This window comes from Pseudopipra pipra, chromosome 3, assembly GCF_036250125.1.
Source record: "Pseudopipra pipra isolate bDixPip1 chromosome 3, bDixPip1.hap1, whole genome shotgun sequence".
Classification (NCBI taxonomy): domain Eukaryota; kingdom Metazoa; phylum Chordata; class Aves; order Passeriformes; family Pipridae; genus Pseudopipra; species Pseudopipra pipra.
In genome coordinates, this window is record NC_087551.1 from 14,601,428 (window position 1) to 14,623,860 (window position 22,433).

Sequence of the window (22,433 nt, forward strand, 5' to 3'; positions counted from 1 at the left end):
TTCTACATGGTAGAAAGAATGGACAACTAGAATGCTTTTTTCATGTCTTTTCAAATTTTGCAAATCTGCCAGCTAATTTTGGCAGCAGTACAGATTTACAGAGTTGTTTCCCCCAGCTACAATTTTTCTCAACTATAAGGAAAGATAATTTTTGTGATTATGGCATCTAAATGTAGCTGTTGTCTATGGCCTTTTTTGGTTACCTTCATTCTCTTATGTCCCAGTCTTCTGCCTCTAAAATATATTACTATTATAATAGGCTTTTCTTTGTTATGTCTCACATATTAATGAATGTATTCCTGTATCACTTTCCTACTTCACAGAAGTGCTTAGAGCGTATATTCATTAATATTCTTGAAGCGTGACAAAGTAAAGCCTATTACTGTAATATGCTTTGCTTTAAAACTCCAGTTAGAATAATAATGATAAACAACATTGGTTAGCCTTTGGCCCTCCTGCACAGAAATAAATTTTTTACATGTTCATATTTAAATTGATGAAGGAAAACTTTCATGTGTTTTATGTCGCTCCTCTATACTCAGGGAGAGATAAAGAAAAAAAACTTCACATTCAGTGAAATGGGCTGTATCTCCTTGTTGATATGTATATCATACAGGAATCCAAGAATGGCTTTTTGCCTGCTGTGTCCTTAGCCTCTTGTTTCAATGTGATGTAGTATTTTATTCTCTTTCTGTATTTCCTTCGGTGAGGTGAACAGGAACTTGAAACGGACAGTTATGAAATGTCTTGCCCATAGGAAAAGCTTCTTCCTAACTTCATTAGTGATGTCTTGAGAAACAACCAAGTGCATGACAGTTTATATTTCCCTAGTATTATTTCGCTGAAAAACTCTAGATATTCTTATTGCATTTCCCAATGACTGTTCCCAGAGGTGGCTTGAAAAGGTATTTCATTTTTTCAGGTTCAGATTGATTGCCTCAGTGTTTCATTAAATATCTCCTTGTTCTTACACTGTAAGAAGCAGTAGATAGGAATTCCACAATTTCTTTTATTTATGGTGTGTTGTATCATACATCCCCTGTTTTGTCTCCTTTTTCTTGATTTATTTGATTTCTTTATGCAAAGAACTATCCAAATGCATTTTGGGCAGATGTTCCTAGAACCCTTTGGACCTAAACATAGCAGTCAGGCAATACTTCACTTGTTTAAGAAAAGAAGATATTCTCACATATTTAAGAAAATAACGTTATAATTTTTACACTGTATACATTTATTATTGTTTTCTTTCCTTGACTTTCCATTAAATAGTTTTCAACTCAATAAGAGACATGTTTTCTTCTTTTCCTTTTTTTGGCTCTACGTCTCAGAAAGGAAGTGCAATTAATGGAGAAAGCATCACTATATTTGTAATAGTTTTAACAGCTGCAGGCAGTTCATTATTTTGACTTGTTTTTTAATGCCCTCAGTGTTTTCAGTAATATCATAATAGAGATTTTGGAGATAAAGAGGGAAGACCAACAGCCCCAATATATGTATTTGTCCTTCTACTTTCTGTTCCTATTACAAAAAAATATGAAAACATTTAAGTGCCTACACTGGATATCTAACACAATTCTAAAAACTGACAAGTGCAAATTGAAAAGCAAAGTCCCATTAATACAGAGCTGGAGAGTGTCACCGTGCCATTACACATTAATTCCGGAACGCTCTGGGCCTTGCATAATCCGAGCAAGAGTGTTACAACATGTTCAGTCAATTCAAGTATATCTATTTGACTTTTGTTTTCTTTGCAGACTACAGATGACATCCTGGTGGCCTCGGCTGAATGTCCTAGCGATGATGAGGACATCGATCCCTGTGAGCCGAGCTCAGGTGGGTTAGGTTAGTCAACTTTTTTATTACTTTCTTTTATTTCATATTTGCATGCTCCGGTCCCCCAGGGTGCCATCTAGCAGGACAGTCCTTTCTTACACAGCAAAGAGAGGGTGAATTGGGGCCTTTCTACACATGGCAGAGAGGGAGAGTTTGCTATCCATTTTTCAAAGACAGCAGATGGGAACACACTAATAAGTCATGATCTGAGCAAGATTATGGCTTGATTAAGGACCTGAGGATGAATTGGGAAGGGCATTCTAGGGCTCCTGCAACTATGTTGTAGTGATAATGAGGGTACACCTTCACTTAGAGAAAGATGGTGCAATTGTTTGTGCTTTAAGCATTTCCCCCAAATGAGATAAAAGTACCATGTTTAAAATATTGTGTTATGTCATAGAATCATAGAATGGCCTGGGTTGAAAGGGACCTTAAAGATTATCTAGTTCCAACTGCTCTGCCATGGACAGGGACACCTTTTTACTAGAACAGGTTTCTCAGAGGTCTATCTAACCTGGCCCTAAACACTTCCAGAGGAATTTGAGGGAAGTTATGGGCAATCCATAACTTCTCTGGACAACCTGTTCCAGGGCCTCACCACCCTCACAGTAAAGAACTTTTTTCCTAATATCTAATCTAAATCTACTTTCTTTCAGTTTGAATCCATTCCCTCTTGTCCTATGACTACATGCTCTTGTGAAAAGTCTCTTTACATCTTTCTTATAGGCTCCCTTTAAGTACTGGAAGATAGAGTTGAGTTCATGTTGAATCACTGTTTGTGGTATGAAATACTGTATAGGTAGATAAAACCTGAAGACATAGAATACAACAGTCTCAAATTTCGAATTGTTTTATGGCTTTTTTCCAGGCCAAAACTATTCAGAGTGTATGTGTTAGTTCTGGTTAGAAACAAAATATTTTGACATTCTAGTATTTTCCATGGAAGAAAAACTTTGTGGTGTTTTGGCCATGTCTTTCTTACTCCCACTGAATAGCGGAGATTCTTCTCTGTGATATAATGGAATGGTATATCATAAAGATATATCTCAGTTTTTCTTATTTCCTTGAATTCTGTGCTATTTAGTAGCACATTAGTTGTTTTAGATAATTTGGTAATCTTTGGTAATTGCTATAACACTTAATAGTAGAAAAATTAAGATCTGTTACTGTTGTTCAGTAACATACTTAATTCAAGTAGAAATCAATTTAATTCACGAATAGTATATTAATGTGAAATCGTGACTAAGAGCCATCTTAGTGCAACATCAAAATCTGGGGCAGTCTACATAGCCTTAAGACAGATGAAATTTTGCTTCAAATGTAAATGTGTGGTTCCTTTTTCAAGTCATATAGCCTGATACATGCAAGAATTATTTACTTAAACTGAAGTAAAAGCAGAGACATTTATGACTTGTCTCAGTGTCTGATGGACCTGTGGGATGGCATCTGAGCTCTTCCAGGAATGAAGATATTTACAGATTTGATGACAATGCTTTGGGATTGGTTTCTTTTGCTTTCCAGTAAACAGATTTCAGAGTAATTTTCGAAATGCCATGTCATGGGAATGATCATTCTTAAAACTGAGCAGCAGTGGGTACACTCACCTTAGACAGTGTTCTGTCTCTCAGGAAGACATTTCACTTGCAGTAAGTCTCAGACATCATGATCAAGATATTCAGGAATTGTGATAAGAATTATTTTTTATTTATTTTATTTTTTTTTATCCTGGGAATTAATTTCCAGGATATATTTTTCTGTTCTTTCATTCTCATTTACAAATTCTTGAGTTTAACAAGACTGTCCTGTCCAGTTTTAGTCACTGCAGTAGCTCATATGGCTCTGAGCTCATTCATGCCAGTTGCTTCCTTCCCTTAGTTAATTCAGCCAGTGCTGTTCAGTAGATAAATTGCCATTTAATTTCTTTGATTTGATTTTATTTTATAAGGTAATTGAAAGCCATATATTGGTTACCTGGCACTAAATAATTTCCCAAATCCTCTGAGAATGCATCTTTTGTATTAAAGATGTATTTGTAATTTCTCAGCCTTACAGCTCACTGAAACCAATGACATTTCAGAATAATTCTTCTCTGAGGTTGTTTCAGATTTGGGGCTGCAGTGCTTGGTAGTCCTGAGCCATGCACAGTCATTTAGCTGGTGGGTGCCGGAGTGGGAGGGGTGAAATAAAGCTTTCTGACAGGTTATTGTTTCTGTCCAAGCCATGGTTCAGGTGAGGAATGTGAATGTTAGTCTTCCAGCAAAACACTGCCATTAACTTTACATCCTAGTGTTTAGCTTTCCTGTTTTAGCTTAACATTCATCACCCAGCTACACTTCTCATTTTTGTTTATTTGAGAATGGTTTTACTGTTTCATTTTTTGGATCCAAACTGCTACTGCTTTTTTAAAAAAGTGTGGATTGGCACAGGAATTATGTTCTGCATAATCCCAATTGTCTGGATCTTTTTATGTGTCATTCTTCTCATCAAAATGTCACTCATCCTCCCACTCTCAAACTTTTAAAAACTGTTAATTTGCCTTCCTCAGCCTTGTCCTTTTATCATATATGAAACAGCCTGAACCAAAGGGGTTACTGAAGTCTTAACTTCTAGTATATCTGTTTCTCTGTAAGCTGTTATAATCTTAGTCACTTAGTGTTATGAATGACCTTTCATCATGAATAGTTGGGTAGACACTGCTTCATCTTGGTAATACTGCAGCCTCCATGTGGGTTTGAGCTACTCCCAGCAGTATGTTGGAACTTAAAGGAGAGAAGGATAATATTGCTGGGAGTGAGAAACTAATGATTTTTTTTTTCTTTTAATTTGGGATAGGAGATACGAAAGGATATGTCCCTCCATTTAAATTCTTCTTGTGGTTCAGTTCAGCTTTTTCCCCTTAACCCTTTTTTGCAAACCAGAGTTGCTTCTCCACAGCTACTCCTCAACGCCCCCACTAATGGTGGTGAAGATAATGTTTTCTAACAAATAATTCTAGGAAGCTGAATATTTGATAGTTAGGGCAATTTTATTTTTATGTTTTCACTTCAGAGGCTGTAGTCTGGGATTCTGATGGTCAGTCAGCAAGGGAATCCACCCCATAGCAAGAGATGATGCTCTCAGAGCTCTGAGGTCAACGTTTTTCTAGCAAAAATACAATCAAGGAATGGCCAAAGCCCATGCAGTTTTACTGATAGAACCATAATTGAACATTTCCATGATGATTGCCCATAACATGCCTATTTCTAACCAAAGTTCTCAGCTAAAAATGAGAGCCTATTCAAAAAGCAGTTTGAATATGGAACGCCTATATATCACAGAAAATGCTGCTTATGTGGATTTTACTAATTAGTGAGATTTATTCATAAAATAGGGCTTCTTTTCTACTACAGTTATGTTGCAGTTTGTAGTGTCTAACAAGTCCCGATCTGCCACCACCAGCTTTGCTTTCTGTGCACCTGTCTTCTAAATAATAAATGGAAAGATGCAATTTGCAACAAATTTCGTATGGGACATAAAAATGTAAACCAGATTAGGAGCTGCTGAGCAGCAAACCCATCATCTTGTCTGGAACATAAAGTCACAAAAATTATAATTGCAGATTTCATTGTGGTATACAAACTGCTAAATGTGCCCTAATTGGATGAAGTCATAACAAATTTATTAGCATGCAAAACTTAGTCAACATATTTTGTTTGCATTATGTTTTGTGTAGTAAGGCAACATGTATTGCTTTCATGGTCTCTCCACCTTCCCCTCTCCTACTCTAAATACTAATAACAGCACAAAGGTTGAGGATGATAATAAAAAACCAAAAATAATATGTCCACAAGTTCATATCACAGAAGAAATAATAAAGCCTTTTAATTTTGGAGACAAGTTATGAAAAAGGTTAGTGGGAACCTATCCAAAAAAAAAGGGACCTGGAACAATTTACTGATTTTACGTGAAGACTTATAAAACTGCAGGTGGACAATTTGCCATCCTGCACATCCAGACTGCTGTTCCAGCCATTGCTGAGCTCTATAGAGATGTCTGATTTCTGCTGAGTTTCAGTGAGCATTTGTGCTACACAGCTTATTTGTTCCAGTTACTCTGGGCTGGTATTTTATTTGTTAGCTATTACCTAACCACTTCTGTAGCTATTGAAATGTTCCAAAAGGCAGAGAGGTCCAAACTGGGTCAAATGAAGTGAAATCACTGAATTTAATGGCAGGGAAGTCTCAACCAGGGAAAAAGTCTTACAGTTTTAGGCATACAAACACTTCTTTTTCTGCAAATGACAGTTAAGTCTTTTTCCAATTTGGGACTTGACAAAGGTTTAAGCTCAAAACTAGGCTGAAAACTTCTCCTAACAGCCCCAGCAGAAATGGGATAGATACAGGTTTTAGCAGTCTTAAAGCTAGAATATAGGGCATTTGCTGGTCTTAGGAGTTTTAGCAGAAGACAACCTTCAAAGTTAAAGAGGGGTCTTACAGAAACAAGCTTTTTTCACGTTCAAACAAGTGTCTTTCTACCAATGGAACTTCACATGTTGCAAAAAAAATACTTATCATCCCTTGATTTGCCTGGCAGCTTTTGGTTTCTACTTCCCAGGACAGTGTTTAATTGATATCAGATCTTGTCTTATTCTAGTTCTGTAAGTAAAAAAGAATAAGAGTAGTCAGGACAGAGTTCAGTGATTATACCAACTGGTAGCACTGGTTACCTTTCTTAGCCCTGATTCTTGATTTAGAGCGAGAAATGGGATCAGTTATTTTCCTATATTATTAAGTAAAAAAGATTAATAGGATAGATGATTATGGACTGATCTTTGAGCATGTTTTTAATTTTCCTACATCCTGGCCATGCTCATTGCATTGCAGAAAACTGCTGGTGACAGTCAGAAATCTCCAAAGCATCAGTGCAGCCAAGAGAGTGAAAAAACCACTGCTTAAGATGACTCTTACAGTTCGGTCACTGCTCTGGGGAAGGCTTTGCCCCGTGAGCAGAACAGTATGGGGCTGTGCATGCAAACTGCTTCCTGCGTGTGATAATGTGTTGGATAGATGGAGATGGCTCAGAACCCTATGTTCTCAGACACCTTGTGATGGTTTAGGTTTGGTCCCAGAACTGGTACCTGTTTTTCTAACAGGCAGAGCTGTGAAGTATAGACTGTGAGTGGTTTATGATCACTGCTAGAAGTTTTGCTCCTCTTTTCCTGTCACGAATTACTGCAATGTATTCCTGGTGCATCTGGCAGCAAGATAACATTGCAGTAGGAGGTGAAGTGACTCCTATAATTTATACATCACTGCGAGTGCCCTATTTAATGCTCTTCATGGAATACATTGTGCAAGAAGCTGAAACAAAGAAAAATAAAATTACAGTTAGTTCATAGGGCTACTGTATTCATTATGGCTTAAGACATAAAGGGAATATTTGTGCCTCAGTCCAATTATCCTGTAGTTTTCTGCATGCATTTCCAGTGCTAGAAATATCACTGAGCTGTCTTGAATCAGACTTTTAAAATGCTTAGCTGAAATACACATGGACATCTCTGCATAAGCTGCTACAGGGTGAAAATTATTCTTTACTTACAAACTTGCCAAATGTTAGCACTTACTGTGGCTATACATAAAGGAACTGAGGGGATTAAGAAATAGGTTAATTTTCCTATAAATAAAGTTAAAATATTTGTTAAGCTTATTTTTTTATATATATAAATCATAAGGCCCTCCCCAAAGGAACAGAAAGAGAACAAATGTTGCATTTTTCCAAATTATTTTATTGCAAAGTGGACTAATTCCTTGTCAACAGGCTGAGGTCTTAGCATCTGTCGTGGCGAATTACAAATATGGCATTTCTAATTTGAATTTGATCAAAAAGATTTTTTTCCTAAATTATCTTAAAAAATGAGGTTGATCCATTGGTTGATGGTTGTACCATTGTACTATTGTACCATTGGCAATGGTTGATCCATTGTACCAGTGCTGATCTCTACTCTTTGCCAGCCATGACATTTTGAAACATGGGAACACTGAATAAACTGTAGGTTTCTTATCAGTCCTTAGGATTTTCACACATTCACAGTGTCAGAAAGAGTAATATAGATGGATACCAGGGAGCTGGCTTTTTTTTCAGAACACAATGGTTTTCTATCAATGGGATATCAGCAGCTCACTCTGCTCTACAACTGGTAAGAAATATTGACATCAGATTGCTATAAATCATACAAAGCTCTCTGTAAACTTGCACAAGACCTTCTCCACTGGTGCGTGAATGATGAACAATTTTCCTTGTGTGTGAACTTTGAGGGTGCATTCACATTCCACATGTATTCTTGCTAAAGTTGGATTTTCTCACTTCTATAATGTGTATAAGAATTATATAAGAATGGGTGTCATGGTTTAATCCCAGCTGGCAAACATTCACAGTGTAAATACTGGGGTTCTTATTTGTATGGCGGTATCTAAAGCTGTGCTTCATGCTTCAGACATACACAGACAACATGAAAAGACAGTTCTTGTGCAGAAAAAATTTAGTAAGTGACAGTTAGTAGTCTTGTTGTTACATGTTCAGTGGTCTGGAGTTAGACATCTCCACAGCATAGACAAAACCAGATGGTAACATTTTGAGTAGTTTGAAGAAATGCACTGATTTTATAAATAATAATTCAAGAAAAATGGGCACGTTACTCAATGCTCCTGAAGGAGTGTCCCAAGAAAGAAGGATCTGTTATTTTTCTTTCTTTTAAAGATGTAAAAGACCATTAGTGATTCAGTTCTGAAGGTATTTAGAGGAGGCAGAGCTGAAGCACAAGGTCCAACTGTGCTACTGAGACTGGGATGTGTATGCAGAGAAGGAAACTAGGCCCTCACATCACTTCTTCACAAATGCATGTGGGTAAATGTCGTACCCACTCACTTCAAAGGAATTCCCAAGATTTTTCAGTACTTGTCTGGATTATGAACTGTGAAATGTCCACGAATATCATGTCCTTTAATTCAGGTATAGAAGTGATAAGTTAGTCAATCACAGGCAAGTGTACGGTCTCTATACAAGATAATGGGAGAGAGAGGAAGCAAATGCAGACCAGGACAGAGGTGGAGGAATATGGTCTTGTTTCATTGCTGAGGCTTCTTGGGAGAAAACCATTTGTCTCACAATCCTCCATTTAATATTGTCCCTTGTTTTCTCTCTCCCTTCACACAAGTACATGCATATGTTCTTGAGGACTTACATCCTGATTTTCCCTAGAAAAATTTTCAGGAAAAACTGTTGATTGCACATGAGCAGTTGCTTGACTTATTCTTTTTGATACTCCCAGATGACCTGCCTACGGGTAGGTATTACATAGACCTTAAAGAATTAATTGTCCATGAATGCAGTTGTCAGACACCAAAAAAATGAAATTAGATCTATGTCCCTGCTCTCTGAAACAAAGCAGTCGTATTTTTCAAGATTAGTATTCAAGATTTTCAGTAAAATAACTTATTAAGCCCCAGTTTATGTGCATGTATCATTAATACATGAAAATAGGTTCTAGGCAGTTCTAAATCTTTTGTGATTCTTAGTTGTTAGCTGTGAAATAAAGACGTGTTCTTTGACAGCTTTCACAGATGTTTCCACCATTTTCAACATCTTTTTAACCTAGAACCAAAGACCCACTTAACTGAAGAACAGGCTGTAAAACACATTATGTTTACTGAAACCAATGAAATAAGGCCAAACAAAGAGTATGGGCACTCATTTTCCATAGGCAGACTTCACACTCTGACACTGGTTGAAAAATGCAGAAAATGAGCAAATTAATAATTGCAAAACTGAGGTTTTCAGAAACAGTTAAGTAATTTGCTGACTTGACTGAGACTTTTTCTGATTGAATAAGGAATATTGGAAAGGCGGAGAATTTACTTGCATAAGGGTGAAGTAAAGAAATCATTGAATCTGGAACAGATTCCATTCATTTTCATGTCAATCTGCTTTAAAATCCTAAAATAAAGGGTATAATCCTAAAAATTGGTTTTTAAAATCAAGCTTAAACTTAGAATCAAGATTCCACATAGATTGTTGAGTAAATAAATGAATTGTTCTAGTTTGTTTGAAATTAGACCATGTGCTACCGGTGCCTTGACTGATGCAACCTCATTGTTTTCCTTGAGCTACACTTCATTCTGGTTTGATTTGCTACATCTAGTGTATATATTTTATTGCATACTGTATTGTGGACACTAGTAATACTGAAACTGTTTCTTGTAGCTCTGTAATGCATATGCATTGAATTTCTTCTTTTGGTGAAAAAAACCCACTTTTCCTCAGGGCTGTTTATCATCCTTGTTTTGATGAACACGGTAGAAAAAGAAAGACAATATTTCACAAAGGTATGAAAAGGTCTGTAGCCAAAATATTGGCCTGAATTAACATTGTATTGTTCAATTTCCATGCCAAGGCTTTCTCAGACCAAATTTGAGCAATGTGATATTAAATCAGGTCCTTAAAATTCTATAGGGAATTTGCTTTACCCCTACTGCTATTTGGAACAGCTAGAAAGATGGGAATCTGGGCAAACACCTAGCAAATGGGGAATGCAGAGTTTTGCTAAGGAAGTGGGAAGCTGGCTGCACTGCATGCACACAGGACACAGGGCAGAGGCCAGGGCTTTGCCTCTCTGCGTTGAATGACACAGGGCACTGTCTATGCCAGCACTCTTTTGCAGCTCAGGTTTTCTGCATTCAAACAGAGGCATCAGAGGTGTGCAAGCAAGCCATTGTGCTTCCAGCTAGCCATTTCCAATGCCTGATAAATTCAATTAATATGGTGTTATAAAGTAATTGGTGTATGCCAGAGGCAGCTTATCAAACCAGTAACCATGCTAACAGACTTCTGGCAGTGAATGGGGTTGCTGAACCTGCTGCCAGACAAAGGAGATGTGAGCAAATTGTAAACTTCTTGCTACTGTTTTCTAGCAATCAGTACAGTGTGAATTCTCATTATCTCTTGCATACCTAGTACTAGGACTGTTGCTACTAATTTTAAACCACTTGCTAACACCTAATTTAAACCTCTGCAGAAACACTGGGGTATTGTAGTGTGTGACTAGTCATTTGACAGCCTGTAAAGTGGCAGGTGGATGCTGACAAGTTTGAGAACTAGGTATTCTCTAAGGATATTGCTCATAAATGGAAGCAGGAAAAAATCAAGGCAAAAGTAACCTATAATGAGGATGCATGTACCTGAAATAGTTGAACCTTAGGCTATTTCCTTCTAACTGTATAAAGACCTGAATGAAACTTTGTTCTGCTGTGTTGACATGCTATCCTGGCCTATAGGTTTCAAAATCAGCACTTCTGCTGAGGTTAAGAGCTATGGTCTAGGTCTGGGACTTTGGTGGTTTAAATGGGAGCTGGCTTAAACAGTAAATTCAGATCCAGATACAGCATATGTTGTGAATGTACCCTTTAAAAAGTTACAGAAAAGGGATAAATGAAAGATGAAAGCAGTGAGAACACAAGAATTATATTCTGAAATAAAACAAAGCTTTATAGATATCTAAAACTTTTCTTCTTGTGCTAACATCAGAGACACCAGAATTGTTTTATAGAGTATGATAAGAGAAACAAAGAAATACAAGGCAGTCTTATTAATTTTAATAATTTTATCAGGAGAAAAAGAACACTAATTACATTAAATGCAGTTCATGTCAATTCTGAACTCCATTTGTCTTTCTCTTCCCACTCCCAGAGAAGCATATAAGGTTTTGGAAATCATAGGATTCAGGCTGAACAAGGGTAGCTGTATCTGCAAGTTGTATCTGAGCCTTTGGTTACCGGGTATAGTTCAGTATTTATAGCAGTTGCATTTCCAGTATGTGTGCATATATATATTTTGGATGTCTTGAAAGCCTGGCCCCTTCTTTTCCCAGGCACATTATCAACTTTGTCAGTAATGGATCTGACTTGATGACAGTATTTGGAACAAATTGAATGCAGTGTGCTTTCAGCTCCAACATTCAAGCCATATATATAATGTCTGTGGTGTAGACATTTATCTCTTCATGTAGTAGCTGCTTAGTGAAGGAAGACAGTCAGGGAATCACCCACAGTTGTGAAGATGAATGTGGGTTTATGCACCTCCAGCTCCTTTCATGAGCAGGAATCATTCCGTGCTCTGCAGGCCAAGCCATCAGATTCCTCACTCTTTACAACTACATTTTGGCATTCTCCTGCTGAAAACTGGTTCCTAGAGAAGGTGGTTTGGAATTTTTTTTCCTTTTTCTTTAATGAGATGAGAATTATAAGAATAGCAAGCAGTGAAACTTTGATCTTGCAAAGCTCATAGCAAAACTTTTCCTAAGGTCAGTGGTGCCCAAATGTCACTGTCACTAACACTGTACATTTTTGGTACGATGAAGCCAATCTTACAGTTAGCTGCCACCAAAAATTTATGTTTCTAGTGTCCCTGTTCTTTTCTTGCTTTTACACTGGTGCTCCTCTGAGTCTTCAGGGAGCTAGAGCTGCAGGCAACTTACTGAGAAAATGATACTGGCTTAGCTGTCTGCACTGGTTGCCCACAATTACAGCAGCTTAGCTCTAGCTTGAACACACACTATCGGCAGTGTAATATTTGTGGGTTGTCTTCCTTATGTTATCTTACTTGCAAAAGCACTTTTTTCCCATTTAGGAATACTTCAATTTAAAATGTAGACTACCTACTGACTCTACTGATCAGTCAAAATTTCTGAAACAAAGTACCAAATTACCAAAGATTTCTTAGAATATGCACAAAACAAAGTACCAAATTACCAAAGATTTCTCAGAATATGCACAAAACCAGGAAAATTACTTCATGTAGAAAACAAAGAACCGGAGGTGCAAAGGTGAATGACAAATGTAGAAATGGGGAGAGGTAGGACACCTGAACTAATAAAAGGTGAAAGAATCCTTGTTTGGAGGAGAGGAGTAATGCAAATGAAAATGTTAAAATATACTAATAAACAGGGCAAGACCACAGGGAAAAAGACTACTAAAAACATTAAATGATATATTGGTTTACATTTTCCATTTCAGCTAAAAATTAAATTCAGTCTTATGAAAAAAGCTTCTTATAAAACCGTTTGAAATATTCCGCTCAGCTCTGCAGAGCATAGTAACTTATAAAACTCATTGATTTGACATGCTCTATCAATTGCTACTATACTACCAACTAACCTATCTCCCTTTAGACTTATGGTTGACATTTTAAAAGGTTGAGAAAACAACCTTCCACCTCTCAACCACAGGGGAAAAAGAAGTTACTTGCAAAACCTGCAGTCCTAAGGAGTTGGTAGGATTTGTAAATTATTTGAAATCGATATATTACAAATCATTGTGCTTGGAAATAAGCATTCTATTCTGTGCAGAGAGAATGTTTAGCTTCTTACAAAACAGCTTTTTTAGCTTTGGATGGTGTTCCACTACTAGACTATTTTTATAACTAGATAAGTTAGCTAATGTCACTTTAGAGGTATTTTAATGCATGATATCTTTCCTTCTGAGAACCTTCGAAAATTTCAACTTCTAGGAAGTAAAGAACCTGGGTTTGCACATCAAAGAGTAGAACTGATACCTTAATAATTTTCCCTTAAACACTTTCTCTGAAAATAGGTTATTGTCTTGTTCCCTCAAACTCAGTCAGTGGCTGACAGATTTCTTAGAACAAATGCAGTAGTGTGAGTTCGAGATGGCAACTGTAGCTGCCCTGTTGTTCATTGGCACCACACCTTTCCACCATATCACAGTGTGTTGTGTGTGCAGGTCTCAGCTCCTGTTCTTGTTGAATCAAGATACCATTATGATCATGGAGAATAGAGTGAGTGGTTGGAAATGCAGTTAGTTTTGTGGTACCTCTCTGACATGGGAGAGATCCTGGCTTTGGATATAGACTGTTCCAAGTCAGATGAAAGTTCGTCACTGAGCTACAGCAGCCACATGTGGAACCACCTCATATTGCTTCTGTCCCATGGCAGCTTAGTCATTGATGGACAACCCCTGGGGAGCCAGTTCTTGCCTCCCCTTGAGAGCCAGCTGAAGCTGGGTAGGAAGGGAGCAGGCTGAGATACCCCTGTATTAGGCCACTGTGGGTTTTGAGCTGAGTCTCTTGCACAAATTTAAAGCAGATCTTCATCTGGTTTTGAAACTGGACTGCAACTATCCCAATGGTTCTGCAGAGGAAGCGCTGAGGTTTGTTTTTCAGGTGTATTTGTTGTAATGAGGTGTTGAAATTGCAGTGAGCTCAGAAACCAGTTCATCAGAATCCAACAATGCTACAGAAAATCGACCACAAACAGGTCTACAATGGTAGCACACAGAGTGAAAATTAATATGTGTCCTGTAAATAATTGCCTTCATGCCTCATTGCAAATGCAGTAGTTAAACATTTCTGTCTTGTGAGTAATTTCCTATTCACAGTTTGTGGGAAGGCATAAATGTAAAGAAAACAGGTTTGGGGTCCTTTTGTTGTTTTTTTGTTTTGTTTTTAAGTCTGCTAATTTCAATTCACAAACACCATGGGAGCCTGCAATTCCAATTTTCTTTTCACAGTATTAATGAAAACTAGGCACTGAAAATAGTTAGATTTTTCCCTCTAAATTTTAAACCATTTAGAAATACAGTCAAGAATAATAACTTTCTAATCCATTATTACACAACGTAAAACTGTGCTCAATTGCTATTATTTCATGCAAAGCTTTTCATAAGTGGTAGAAGAGGCTTTTAAAAATCAGTCTGTTCCAAGCTAGTCTTTGAGACAATCCAGTTGTATGCTGTTGAGAGGAAGAGCTGTGCATCAGAGAAGTTGTTTTAAGAGGGAATCATTGCACCACAAGATGACTTTTGTTTCCTCTCACTGTTATGGCAAGGTCTGAACATATTTATTGTCTTTATGATTTTGTCTTGTCAAATTATCCTCAATTTATTGTTTCAATAAATAGATGGGTTCAGGTTTGGGAGTTTTGTTTAGATTATTTTTTATTCTTAAAAAACAGAGGAATTTTTTAATGACATTTAATCTTAACATTCACCTATAAGGTATTTCACTTCTCACTTTACAGTAAGAATCATAGAATCATAGAATCAGCTGGGTTGGAAGAGACCTCCGAGATGATCCAGTCCAACCCTCGATCCACTACTGCTGTGGTTGCTAGACCATGGCACTAAGTGCCACATCCAGTCTCTTTTTAAAAATCTCCAGGGATGGAGAATCCACCACTTCCCTGGGCAGCTCATTCCAATGTCTGATCACCCTCTCTGTAAAGAAATTCTTTCTAATATCTAACCTAAACCTCCCCTGGCAAAACTTGAAACTATGTCTAGGATGAGGTTAGTATCTTTTTCATGCTGCAGACACTAACAGTGACTGCAATCGAGTAGCAGACAAGGTTATCCATAGACATACCTCTGCTGTTGTGCCAGGAGCCAATGACTCTGCCTGGTTCAGCTACCAAGATGCTAGGAAGAAAACTGCATGATGTGTTTCTCCAAGAGCTGGAAAGCAAAGAGCAAAACCTTATAATCTTCGTTTGCTCTCCATTGAGATCATCTGCTGTCCCTTGCAATAGTTCCTGTCTTGCAGGGGAAAAATAATCCAGATAAATTTCCCTTGGGTACTCCAGTCTTAGTCAAAGGTCCTGCTGAAATAGAAGGCAGCTGCTTCAGCAACATTATGGATGGGAATTTGTTTATTTATGTATATATTCAGAAGAAGTTTAGGCTGGCCTTTTTCCACTGGACCTTTCCTCCCTGTCTCAGAATAGGACACTTGCTTTAGTGGGTACTCCATTAGCTGTCGCTACCAAAAATGCTCACAGACAAACCCATGTGCTTTGTAAAACTTCCTGTTTCCCCCTCCTTCATTTGGGAGGCCTTGCTAGTTTAAAAGCATATTTTAATGTAAATGGAAGAAAAATAGCAAGAAGTCCTTTTCCTTGATGAACTGCTCCTTTCACAGAAGTCCAAACAAATGTAACAACAGATGCTTTGAAATGTTATAAGTTTAAATAACATTAATGTAGTGGTTGAATATTTCTCAGACAGATGGGATAAATGAGATAATTGTGAAAACATTCTTAAAATAAAAGGAAACCATCAGGTGAAAGGCAGGAGTTTAGGTAGTGTTGAAAAATATACCTTAAATGTTTCTTTAGGTTGCAATGTTAGAAGAACATCTTCCTCTGAGCAAGCTGTTAAGTGTCACTTAGTAGACATTAATTGTAAAGTTAATTGCTGGCATTTGGCCCAAATCACTGTATTTTAAAGAGAAGGAGCAGCTGTTAGTCCATCAGGTATTGACAGAGTTTGTTCAGTTGCTTCTGTTATTTCTCAGACAGAAATTAATTTCCTGAAATCACATACAGTAGGATAAGACTTTGTCTCATTTTCATTCACTATGGAAGTACTCAGTCTTTGTTCTGCAACAATGCATTGTCTTTTGTAAAACAATAAATGACACCCTATGTGTAAAAGAATTTCCATTTTCTACAATAGCTACAATGAAGAAACAGGATCTAAACCAGCCACAGACTGGAACAGACCACTTTCTTAGGGTGGCATCTACCCTGAAATGATAAAAAAAATCTTAAAACGTTCTAAAGTGAAACTTCAAGATCTCTTGTGTAGTCATACAAAACACCAATTGTACTAACTCATAACAACTAAGAACTTCCAGAGAGAGAAAAAAAAAAGTAAAAATGGTATTTTATATGAATTACAGGCATTTTTTGAGCCTTATAGTGGTGCCTCTGTTCTTTCAGCCAAATAAAATGTCAACGTCTTTAAATCTATTTGGGATAACTGCCAGGAAGTGGTGTTTCAGCAGTAAGAACAAGTAAATCATCAATAAATAAATGATGAGTAATACTAAGGTGGGGAAGAAATTTATTTCTTTTGGAGGTTTGTGGGTTTTTTGCTATGTTTATTATTCATAGGCCATTTGTAGATGTCTGTAGTTGGTGGCTGCTTTCAATTCTGGTTGTCTAAACTTGTTGCAATTTTTTGACCAGTGTAGGTAGTTAGGCTGGCATTACCTTTAATGTAGCATCCTTAAAATCATAATCTTCCTGATATGTCTTTACAGTGCAAAGAAAAAAAAAGTGACTGAGGTATAATGTGATTTTGTGGACTTTAAGCAAGACACTTATCTAATACACTTCAATAAAAATGCTACCTGTAGGCAAGGCCCGATAAAGCTAACATTATAAATATATTGTAGGACTAGTGTTTAATAGTACTCATAGTTAATATTCATATTTTAGAGATTGAATTTTTAGCCATGCATAATGATTTAAAATTCAGTTTCTATAAGGCAGCTTGCATGCTTAATGAGAGTGTTCTGCACTGCTCAGTGGGAAACCCTGGTTCACTCATTGCTTTTGTTCTCCTGAGCTCTGCCAAGGCTGGCAGTGCTGAGGGTGCACAGCAGCTCAGAAGTTTGGAAATGCTGAAATAATCAGAGCAATATTGCATAGACCCAGGTCACTTCATTTCTGTCCATGGCACTTGCTAAGTTAGAGAAGATCCATCTCAGCTATTGCCTCTTAAAGCGATCCTATAAGATAGAATTCTTCTCCTGCTGCAAAATGCAATAAAGGAAAGAGATCATGGGAAACACATAACCATTGTGTGTGCTGTGAGCATTTAAACTAGAAATTCCTCCTGGAATTAGGGTTTCATTTCACATGGCTGTGCAAGGAGACAAAATGTGCCAGATAACACAATAGTTCCTATCAAGAAGACTTTACAGTGTGAAGACATAGGTCAGTTCAATTCATCTCACAACTGAAAAGACCAAAGTCTGGCCTGAGAGGTGGGTTCTTAGGAGACTGAGTCTTTGCTCTGTGCAATTTGAGAGGTTTCTTTGGGGCATATAACATTACTTGAAGGAATGTCTGACAATGGCATCAGTGATGAAAAGAGGGAATGTGGGAAGTTGAATCAAAAAGCGCTCTAAAGTGTAGCCATATTCAGGGAGGACTCAGGATTAGAAAAGAGAAGGTAGGGCTGGACAGCTTTCTAAAAGTAATAAAAGTAAATATAGTTAATTGAAAAAAATATTAGGAGGGAAGGAGAAACTGAGAAGCTTGCTGAGGGAAGTGTAAAGGAGAGCTGAGGATACCTTATTTGTAGCCAACTTATTGGCTGCTATCAGACATTTTCATTTTTTACTCCATTCTATTTGGTAAGCTGTCTTATCATTACTGTCTTCTCTATAAGTACTATAGTGTCACTTTTTGTTCCTTACAGAAGGAGTGAAAGAGAGAGGCAGGGAGGGAAATCCTTCCTCCAAGGTGTTCATGTTCCTGCATATAAATTTTGGCACACCTGTTATTTCAGATTATTTAGGCGTTCTTTGCTTAATAACACACTTGGACAAACTATACCTTTGAAGGTTAAAATGAAATGTTCCCTTCTGTCCTTTTCCTTGTTTAAAAGCCTGTTTGCTTGTGCTGACAGACATGAAAATGGAATGGGCTGCAAACCTAACTGTTTTCGGACTGGTAGAGTTTGGGTACATTGAGAGTGTCAGTCCTGACCCAGTGAGTGCAATTAGAAAGATGCATGACTGTAGCAGGTAGATGTGACTAACTGCTCAATGCGTAAACTCAATAATAACCTCTCCCTTATTTCATTATCTACCTACAGCAAATCCTACCAGGGCAGGAGGAGGAAGGGAGTACCCTGGCTCGTCCGAGGTGATTCGTGAATCCAGCAGTACAACAGGCATGGTGGTTGGGATCGTGGCGGCGGCAGCGCTGTGTATCCTCATTCTCCTGTATGCCATGTACAAGTACAGGAATCGAGATGAAGGATCGTATCACGTAGATGAGAGTCGAAACTACATCAGTAACTCAGCACAATCCAATGGGGCTGTGATCAAGGAAAAACAGCCCAACAGCGCTAAAAGTTCCAACAAAAACAAGAAAAATAAGGATAAGGAGTACTATGTCTGATCTCAACATCTAAAAGAACGCTTGTATAGAAATAGTCTTCATTTTATCTGAGACATAATACAAACTTATTTACTTTACTTTTTATGAAGCACATTCAAAAACAAACAAACAAAAAAGACAGGGAATGCAATCAGAAAGGAAAGACTGTTTTTAAAAACAAGCATTTCATGCTCTTGTTTTTCAGAAACAGGAGCTGATAAATTCCCTAACATCCACAGTGTTTTCATTTACTCTGCCTGTCTTTATGTTGCTGGAACGTTTCTGAAAGACAATGATGACACCACGCATTCATAAAGCAAGGAGTATTACTACAACATCAAGGCACAATATGAAACAAAACAAATTTAAAAAAAACAAAACAGGAAAAAAAAAAGAAAAAAGAAGCTACCTATGATTCTGGATTTAGCCAAAGTGCTAGCGCTTTCTTGAGAAGTAAGTTAGTCTTATTGTCAGAGAAGACTGTCATTATATATGGTGACTCAACAAGCAAACGTAGTTTGCCATCTGGTGCAGTGAAGCAGTGATTGGAAACTTGCATTTGAAACAAAGTGCTGGCTTTTCTGAAGACTTATGTAGAAATACTTTCAAAAAGCCCCTTTCTGGTTGTGAGGAAAATAGTACGGAGGCCTTATTTTCAAAAACAAAAACAAAAATCTGGAATATAAGGCACATTTCCACAAAAAAAAAAAAAAAGAAAATGAGGGCATAGATGCAATCATTGGGAAATTTTCATGCACGCTTAATATGTTATTACATATGTTTATATAAAAACACATCTATATGTGCTTTCTGGACTGTGATAAGTGATGTTTTATAGCCTGTTGTATAGAAAATGCAAACTATATCTGCTCTTCAGCCATTTTTGGTAAACTCAATGTTATAAGTGTTGCTAGGTATAGAGAGTTTTATGACATCTGGAGCAACAGACATACTTCAGTTTTTTTGCAGCCATTATAAATTGTCCCAGACTTTTTCCCCTTTTTTTTTTCTTTTTAATTTACAGTGTAGTGGTTATACTAAGGGGGATGTGTATGAATGTATATAAGAGTCAGCTAATTTTTTTCTTACCTGTACAGCCTCTATTATGTTGCAATTAAGTTTTAGTAGTTTGTATGAAAGACGTGGACTAGAAAGCAAAAATATATCTCTACTGTAATTTGTCTTCTCCCTCCTATCCCCATCTCTTGCTCCTGATATGCATCAATGAAGTTGATCAGAATGGCCAATTTTCCTAGAAATAACATTCGTTAATTAGCTAAATATTTAGTGACTTAAACTGGCCTTTGGCTTCCAGTCAAAGCTTCACTATTGGAGAGCATGGTTTGCCTTACAGAAACCTTGTTCTTAGAAATTATGAGGATGATGAGTTTCTTGAGAATCTTAGGAAGTATCATATAGTGTTTATCTGGCATTCAGTTATATGAACGACAGCTACTACAGCATGGGGTGGTAAAAGATCTAAAATACCCATTTTAATTATCCAGGCTGATTCTACTGCAGAATTTATCCCTTTCTCCAAAAAGGAAATAATCTTGAGGTGCACGATAGTATTTTTCAGTGGTGGGCATTTTGACATATGAAAAAGTATTTTTAGCTAAGTTGATTGTGTAGTATTGCAAGACATCATAACCAGACAAGTTCATCATGTTTTAAAGTGACACAGCTTATCTTGCATATATAAAACATTAATGCATTTTAGTTAAACATATTAAATATAATGCTGTAATTTACATGTTAAGTTTGTTTTTTTTCTGGTAATATTTCATTAGTTTCACAGCAATAAATCATAGCATAACATTTTATTTACATGGAAGTTCAAAGGGAATACATTAGACAGAAAGAGGGTAGTTCAATAGAAATCAACCAAATCATCAGAAGGCCTCCTGGGAGGGATATAGATATTGACATTTTACAGACAGGAAGGAGGAATTAAAAATTAGCTTTAAACAGGAGACACAAAACATTTTGTTGTGTGTTATTCACTGTAGCTGATTAAAAGAAATTGGAAACTGGTACAGCTATCTATCTGGGAGTCAAAGCACTTTAAAAATACATGTAGCTGACATGAAAACACCTCTCTTGAAGTTTGCCCACCACATCAAGGTGTGTCATGTTCCATATGTAAAAAAAAATAAATTTATTTTCATTAGCATTTACACAAAAATGAGTACAGGTTCAAAAAATCCATCTGATGTTCATTTCTTAGATTGTGTGGCATTCGTAATTTCTCCCACCTTTACAAGACAGCTGTACTCAGGGAATGGCAGGGGCAGGTATACTGGAGGTCATTGCTGGAAGCAAGAGACTTCAGCTGGAGAGGGGAAAGAAGAAGTTGAAAGCCAGGTGGTATTCAGATTTCAGTGGTTGAAGATACATAGAAGAACAAGAATAATCGGTTGACAGGAGATTTGACACGACAGAATGTGGTTTGGGCGAGATGAAATGGTCTTTTCTGCTTGGTATTGATTGCATTAATGAAATAGCATTGTCAGGACAACTTCCAGGCAGTTTGGTAGGTCAATCTTTAACTAAATCCATACATCAAGGAAAAAAAGATCTGCTACTATTATAATAAGCAAACACAATTTTAACACTGTTTCTGAAGGTTCTCCTTTTTCCTCTTTAATTTCGTAATTTAACAAAAAAACAATTATGGATGTATCAGAAGTGCCAGCAAGTGGATTTAAAATTCCTTTTTGTTTAAAAACAGCAGCAACAACAAACAGACATAAACCAACTACCTAACATAAAATTGGATCCTTTCTCTATAATAACCTAATTTGTTTGACTGAGATGGCTTCATTTCTATGACTGTATTGTGTTGCCTTTTTTAACAAAACACTAAATAACGTGTGAAACTTTCAACCCTAAGACATCAAAGAGAGGCCCAATGCCCCTAACCTTATAGTGCTTTCTGTGATAGATATTTACAATTTTTTTATTTGTTGCAAGGCCAATTTATTCATTATTGGAAATGCTAAGCAAGTGGAATTTACTGTTTTGTTAATAAAAATGTTTCTTAATACAAATGCTGGCTTGTTTCTTCTCTTGCTCTTAAATCAGGAGTACATGTTCATCTTGAAGCTCTGAAAAAAAGTGGTGAATTGGTATGAAGTTGCAGGCATTCATGTCAGGAAAGAGTAGCCTCAGAACTCTTTGTACACTTTAATGAAAACCTTCTACAAGTCCTGCATTCAACTGGCCCAGTTAGAAAATTATTAATGACATCAAAACATTGTTTGCTCTTGCACAGGCTTGCTTAATTTGCAATTTTCTAGATTTTTTTTTAATAAAAAAAATTCAAACTTGATTATTTCTCTACTCCTATATATGAAAAAACAATTCCCTTCTTTTTCTGCCACTTTTTGATTTCTATGGTGGAAATAAGATGGAAGAGAGTAAGGTAATGGGATGAAAAGTGTAAAGTTAAAACTGAAAATATTTTCTCTTGTCTAGAAGATAATTTAAAAATGGAATGGGAAAAGGAATGTATTTCAGGTCCTTAAAAACATTCTTAGATAATAATTACAAAATTTCAACCGGAGCTAATCCATTACATAAGTACTTTCCTACTTAGCATGACATTTAAATTCATGGGTAACTTCAAGCAAACATCTAATCCTATTGATTTAAGCAAGTG

The 22,433-nt window shown here is 36.8% G+C and overlaps 1 protein-coding gene across 44 annotated transcripts in view; it reads left to right on the forward strand.

The window, feature by feature from the left end:
- The window catches only part of NRXN1 (neurexin 1), a 711,526-nt gene extending 689,704 nt beyond the window's left edge, over positions 1-21,822 (forward strand). For 31 of the 44 annotated variants that reach the window (XM_064647916.1, XM_064647926.1, XM_064647942.1 and 28 more), the window contains 2 exons: positions 1,755-1,842; positions 18,486-21,822. In XM_064647916.1, coding sequence (XP_064503986.1) covers positions 1,755-1,842; positions 18,486-18,793 — 396 coding nt within the window. In that variant the 3' untranslated portion in view covers positions 18,794-21,822. The remainder of the gene's footprint in view (positions 1-1,754; positions 1,843-18,485) is intronic. The other 13 variants (XM_064647918.1, XM_064647928.1, XM_064647943.1 and 10 more) reach the window with 1 other exon arrangement.
- Positions 21,823-22,433: the final 611 nt, after the last annotated feature.